At 31.8% G+C, this 7,057-nt stretch overlaps 2 protein-coding genes across 2 annotated transcripts; both read right to left on the bottom strand.

Annotated features, from left to right (window-relative positions):
- Positions 1-627: 627 nt before the first annotated feature.
- Positions 628-1,900, bottom strand: LOC133795582 (uncharacterized). The gene has a single exon (XM_062233036.1). It carries the CDS (start codon positions 1,898-1,900, stop codon positions 704-706), a length of 1,197 nt encoding a protein of 398 aa, XP_062089020.1. The 3' UTR covers positions 628-703.
- A 606-nt stretch (positions 1,901-2,506) lies between these two features.
- LOC133795581 (uncharacterized) lies at positions 2,507-3,052 on the bottom strand. Its single transcript, XM_062233035.1, has one exon. It carries the CDS (start codon positions 3,050-3,052, stop codon positions 2,507-2,509), a length of 546 nt encoding a protein of 181 aa, XP_062089019.1.
- Between the last annotated feature and the right edge of the window lie 4,005 nt (positions 3,053-7,057).

The raw sequence follows: 7,057 nt of genomic DNA, 5'->3' as shown, positions 1-7,057 counted from the left end.
TTATTTAATTAATTAAAAATTTGACAATTAAATATAAAATGTGTTTGGTAATTCTATTTTTATTTATTATTTTTTAAAATTTTAATTAAAATTTATTAAATTTTGAAAATAGAATTTTGCACTTTTAAAATTTTTTTAAACCGTTTCAATTTTTTTTTTCTCTTCTTCAAATCAATACCCCATATTATTAAATAAAAAATAAAAATAATAGTTATTAAACATATTTTAAAAATAAAGACAAAATTAAAATAATATTTTCATCTTTATGTTTGAAAAATTAAAAACAAAAATTTTACTAAACACAGTGTTCGGAGAGTTTTTTTTTGGGTGTGCATGGTGTGGTGTGTTTTAGGTTTCATGCCATAAGAGCATCTCCAATGCAAACTACTCCAACATTGCTTAAAATGTCTAAATCAACTAAAAAATATAATTTTTTATTTTCTCTCTCATCCACATCACTTTTGGCAACATATTTCTTAAAAATAATCCAATGCAAGCTACCCTAAAAATTGCCAACCATGGTCCCCACATATTATTATTTAATATATCATTTTATAATTATAAATATTATCATACTAAATATTTTAAATTCAGATATTAATATAAATAAATAGTACATGATATTTAAATTAGACTAAATTTAAAAAAAAACTTATAAAATGACATAATCGTAATTAATCAATCTAACATAATTAAAAAAAAACTAATTAAAATGATTTCCAAATTTTGACCATATGTGTTCCACCAAGTCTGCTTGAAGATTGCGATGAATATTTCTATCACGAATTTCAGTATTTCTTTGCAGCATTGTCGGGAAGTCGGAAATAGGTCCATGCAATACTTCAACTATTGGGGTGTTTGTAGGGTCGTTATCATAATTAAAATCAACCAAACTCTCATATGCATCTCTTTCATCATCGACAATAATATTATGCAATATGATACATGCATACATAATATCTTTGAGAACATCTCTTTGCCAAAAACGTGCAGGTCCTCGTACAATAGCAAAACGAGATTGAAGTACTCCAAATGCTCGCTCAACATCTTTACGTACCGCTTCTTGGCATTGAGCAAATAATTTTCTTTTCTCTCCTTGAGATAGTGGGATAGTTTTAACAAATGTACCCCACTCTGGATAGATACCATCTGCTAGATAGTACCCCTTGTTGTATTGTGTGCCATTTATTGTAAACTCAACTCTTGGAGCTTGCCCTTGTAAGATTTCAGTGAATAATGGGGATTGATTTAACACGTTCAGATCATTATTGGATCCCGGAACACCAAAAAATGCATGCCATATCCAGAGATCTTGTGATGCAACTGCTTCGAGCTTGATTGTTGGCCTGCCGTGATCACCTCGCGTGAATTGTCCTTTCCATGCAACTGGGCAATTTTTCCATTCCCAGTGCATACATTCAATGCTTCCCAACATGCCTGGAAAACCACGCACCTCCCCTATTTGAAGTAAGCGACGAATGTCCCCAGCATTGGGCCGTCTTAAATATTCGGTCCCAAAAATATCATTCACTCCTCGAACGAAATTGACTAGACATTCAATAGCAGGAGTTTCACCGATTCGAACATACTCATCAACATAATCGGCAGGCGCTCCATATGCCAACATTCGCATAGCAGCGGTGCACTTTTGTAATGGCGAAAGCCCCCTTCTACCGACTGCATCAAACCTCGTATGGAAATACTCTGAATGATTTTCTAGAGCTTGCACTATGCGTAGGAATACATGTCTACGCATTCTAAATCTTCTTCGAAATTGATATTCTGTATACACCGGTTCATCAGAAAAGTAGTCATCGAACAAACGTTGGTGTCCTTCTACATGACCTCTATCAATGTGGGCTCTCTTTCTTCCTTGTCTTGTTGAGCTACCCCCATCCATGAGCGCTTTGAATTATTGATCATCATGATCGTCAGTACACTCTACAATTATGATATCCTCTAGACTCATATTTTCGTATGAATTCGGAGAATTTGGCGAATCCATTGTTGAACTTAGAGTATATGATATTTGGGAATGAAAGATGAATGAAAGAGTAAAATGAAGGATTGAATGGAGAGTTGAGTAAAAGGAATATTGAAATTTGGTATTTATAGACATGGTAGCCGTTTAAATATAGCCGTTAAAATATAGCAGTTGAAATATAGCCGTTGAAATATAGCCGTTGAAATGTAGCCGTTAAAATATAGCCGTTGAAATATAGCCGTTAAAATGTAGCCGTTAAAATATATTCGTTGAAATATAGCCGTTGAAATGTAGCCGTTAAAATATAGCCGTTGAAATATAGCCGTTAAAATGTAGCCGTTGAAATATAGCCGTTAAAATGTAGCCGTTAAAATATAGCCGTTGAAATGTAGCCGTTGAAATATAGCCGTTAAAATATAGCCGTTGAAATGTAGCTGTTGAAATATAGCCGTTAACATAAAGGATAATTTATTTAAATAAAATAAAATACTTAATAATGCGGTTGATAAAAATACATAGCAATTACAACTTCAGGATATTATTCTTAATATAAGTACACAAGTTTTCATGATCTTTCTTTTGTTCATGAGTCATATGCGACGTGTCCATGATGAGATAATCCATGTATTTTGTCATCCTATTATCTTCTGCCTCTTTCTCTTTTATCGCCACCAATTTCTCCAATGCAGATGCTTTCCGTTCACTAATCTCTGTAAATCTAGCATGTGTGTCTTTTTTTTCCTTCCCTTTTCTCTTTGCTGCCTTTTGGCCAGTAGGGAGCACTTCACGTACTTCATCATCACTGATGTCTGCATTGGAAGAAGAAGTAAATGCCCCTGTATCTGACACCTTTGTTCTCTTACCACCTTTTGTTTGGTACATTGTATTCCATTTCGGCTCATCCTTTAGCAATCTCCAACAATCCACAAGCAGAAAATTTGAGTTGTTATTTTCAGATTTGTACAATTGATGTACATTCTCAAGAATTTGCTCATCAGACCAACCACTGTGATGTGCTAATTGAACTCGTTTATAACATCCATTGAATCGCGCCACCTTTTGATTCATCTTGTTTCAATGGTCTTTGCATTGCCTTCCAGTCCTTGCTTGCTCACCTTTTTGGTTGGTGTTGAAGTAATCTGCGATTCGAGCCCATAAATGTGTAGAAGTCTGGTCATTCCCCACAATGGCATCCTTAGATGTATTAAGTCATCCACTTATCAGAAGTATAGTAGCTTCCTTGCTCCAGCTGACTTTACATTTATGCCTTGATTCATCTTCATTGTGTAGAACTACATTTTCCAACCATTTAACACTATGTTCAGGTTGGGTTTCAGAGATAGATGTCGATGATGTTTCACGATTCAAATCAATACTAGACTTTTCCATACTTGGCCTATAATTTCTTGAAACCATTTCGGGTTGGTGTAGGGAAGGCATATGAAATGCATATGGTAGTGAATTTGTTGGTGTGAAGAATGGAGCTTGTTGGGGTGTCTCAATAGAGCCAAAATTTTGGTAAGGGTAAGAGGACATGGGATAATTTTGAGAATTTGGAAAACTTTGGTTAAATTGATAATATTGAAAATTTGGATTTTGAGGATTAGTAGAAGGAGTATTTTGAAAATTTTGATTGAAATGAGAATATTGAAAATTTGGATTTTGGAGATTGGTATATGGAGAAAATGATGAATTTTGAAAATTTAGATTTTGGGAGTTGGTATTTGGAGAATTTGGAAAATTTTGAGAATTTTGGGAATCCATTGGTGAAAAAATAAATTTTGTGATATTGATAATTTGGAAGAAAAATGTATGAAATTGTGTGAAAATTGAATGAAATAGATGAGTATTTATAGAAGAAATTTTTTTAATATTACCGTTTTTTACCAACGGATACATTTCTTATATAATATATATATGTATAATTTAAAAAATAAAATAAAATATAGAGAAGGCACAGGCAACGGCTCCTTCGTTATTAATTGGCAACGTATGGCTTCAATAGTAAGCCATTTTTTTTATATGTTGCCTATCAAAAAAAATCAACCGGCTATGTATATAACAACCAGCATTGTAGTTGGCCTAAGAGATGGTAGTGGGTAGTAACTTATTGACAAGAGACGTGATCAAGTAAAATTTGTTTTAGCTTAAAACGAACTATGCAGCCGTTGAGCAGGTGTTATTTTTTAATCCAGAATAATATTAGTAAATCTTATTTTGGTCTGATTTTATATTTGTACTTTATAAGAAGGGATGATGACTAAAAATAGTCCTTAGTCCTTGAATAAATGATTGAAACATCAAGTCTTTCTCTCAACAACTCTTGATTTAAATAAAAATGATTGCTTAAGAAAGACAACAATTTTTCTAAATATTGAAGTATCGGCTTGTTACGAAGATTCACAGTTTTTATATTATTAAGAAAATTAAAAAATGTCATATGATAATCTGTAAACTTATATCACTATATTTGGTTGTGTACTATAATCACATTCCTTGATTTTTATGAATATCACATTCCCTATTTAGTTGTGCATATTTAAACAAACATCACCTCCACAACTATCTTATTTGATGAGAATTTCGAGCCCAAAATATCAAACTTTGTAATGTAACATGTTTTCATAAGGTTGTATGTGATGTTTTCATATTTTTATAAAATTAATATAAAATATATTTCATTAAAATAATTAATAATATAATTATAAATTGTAAATGATGTTTTTTTTTAAAAAATACCAAATTTCTTTTTAGATTATAATTTATAAACAATTTTACTCATAAAATATTTTTTAACAAAATTAAAAAATATAATTATTAAATATTAGAATCAAGTATAATTTTTAAAAATACAAAATACTTTTATTTTATTTTTAATAATATTTCATTTGTTATTTTAAACTAAAGTAGTGATATAAATGATTTACATATCAATGTCTTTAAATAAACAAACATTATTTATTATTTTATAGTTTGATATATGTATATTTATTTTTATATTATAAGCTTCAAAAATAAAATAAGTCATTAACTAAAAAATTATTGGTTTAACAATATTTTTAAAAATAATAATAATTTTGAAATGTTTTATATTCTTGAGTATCTGAAAACCACATGTTAAATGAATTTCACTTGAATCTAGAATCAGAAAAAGTTAAAATCTCTAGATTACAATTTTTCAGATTAGAAAAATTTAAACTCAGTACCAAATATAGAAAAATGTTCAGATTTTTACTATCATCTACAAATTTCTACATACCAAACGACATCTTACTTATTCTCCTAGAGAGTTGAAGGTTGGGTGACTTATCTCCCATGTGTCACTTAGATAGAAACGTGATCTTCTTCCTTCTTTATTTATGGGAAGACTACTCCTATTGTCGGTTAGTTGAAGACTCAACATCCCCCTCTTTCTTTCCATGCCTGACCCTTAACATTATAGCCTGTTGTTAGACTTTATCACGGATCAGATCTAGTGGGTGATTGGATATGGGATATCACCAAGACATATGGTTTGGGCTTAGCTCGTGTGGGCTAGTGAGGCCTACGGTCTTCATTTTATAGACTTGCTTAGCTAGTAAAAGTGAACTTGGAACATGTTTCGTTAGTGGGCCTTCACATTGGACCAAGCCAATTTTTAGCTACTACAAATAGTTTGGAGCTTAAGTTAGAAAATAGTTTAAAAATTACATTTAAGTCACTAAATAGTTTATTTTTTGTCTATTTTAATTTTAAATTACAAGTATTTTAAAAACCATTAACAATATCTTTTAAAAATATAAATAATTTATAACTTATAACATGAAAACCAACTAAACAAAATTAAACTTAAACTAAAAAAATCATGAGAAAATATCATTTTGGCCCATGTGTTTTGCCCGAATACTCAATTGGCCTCTATGTTTTATTAAATGACAAATCAGACCATGTGTTTTGCAAAACAGGTCAATTTAATACCATAGATCCAATTTTGGTCAAACTATTTTCAAATATGATCAAAATGCCCTTAAGTCTTATTGAAATTGAATTTTAAATTATATCAAATTTAATTTTTAAAATTAAAACCAAATTTGAAAAATGTAATATTTATTAATTTAAAAAATATAAAAAAAACAAAATTATAATGTTTGTTGTCCAAAAAACAGGCATGGATGACATGACAAACGTTTGGTACACGTGGCTAATACCTGGCGGAAGTCTTGTTCGACCATCGACCAAAAAGATTTCCGTGGCGCAACGCTCAATCGTAGTATACGACCAGCTTGGTCGTATGCTCGTTATATTTGGAGAAAATCTTATGCAGTTATGATCATATCTGAAATTATCTCCCATGATTTCCTGAGTATCCGATTATTTAGGAAAGAATATCTGTAACAAATTAATGTAATCTTCCTTTAGCCTATAAATAGAAAAAAATGGTTCAAGGAAGGGACTTTTGACTTTCTAATTACTGGAGATTAGAGATTTACGAGTGAGCTAGAGCTATCACATTCGATATATTGTTTTGTACTTCAGAGGTTGGTGAAACTCATTGAACCCTAGTTCTTTGATCACTCCTTTGAAATATTATATCAATAATAGCTCAAGTGGATGTAGGTTATTACCAGATTCTGGGGCCGAACCACTATAAATTCTTGTGTGCTTTACTGTTTTTGTCATTATTCTCATTTCAACATATCTGTCTACATCAAGCATTTTTGACTCCGTGTCAGTTGACCAAAATCAGGGTCAACATTCTGGTGCTTTCATTGAGAGCTTGATATAATATTGTTGAAGTATCAATGGCAAAAACAACAAAGAAGACTAGACAGGCGACTGGCGCTGCACCATCTCAACTGCCTCCTCCTCCAAACGTGACCGAAAATGAGCCACATTTGGAATTTGATGAGGAAGAACTGGATTCCGAGACACTGAGGAATACCCTGGGAGTATTGCAGGATGAACTGGCCAACCTGAGGACCAGCCAGGAAAGTGTTGCTGAGATTATGGCGCGGCAGCAACAAGAAATTGAGCGACAGCGCCAGGAATTAAGCGAAAGACAGGCGAAGATGGACCGTCGCCAGAGGGAGGCCA

Source organism: Humulus lupulus, chromosome 8 (assembly GCF_963169125.1).
Source record: "Humulus lupulus chromosome 8, drHumLupu1.1, whole genome shotgun sequence".
Lineage (NCBI taxonomy): Eukaryota > Viridiplantae > Streptophyta > Magnoliopsida > Rosales > Cannabaceae > Humulus > Humulus lupulus.
This window is presented reverse-complemented; position numbering and strand designations above follow the sequence as displayed.

Excerpts from the sequence above, each read along its gene's own strand:
- LOC133795582 (XM_062233036.1), bottom strand. The coding sequence starts at position 1,900 with ATGGATGGGGGTAGCTCAACAAGACAAGGAAGAAAGAGAGCCCACATT.
- LOC133795581 (XM_062233035.1), bottom strand. The coding sequence starts at position 3,052 with ATGAATCAAAAGGTGGCGCGATTCAATGGATGTTATAAACGAGTTCAA.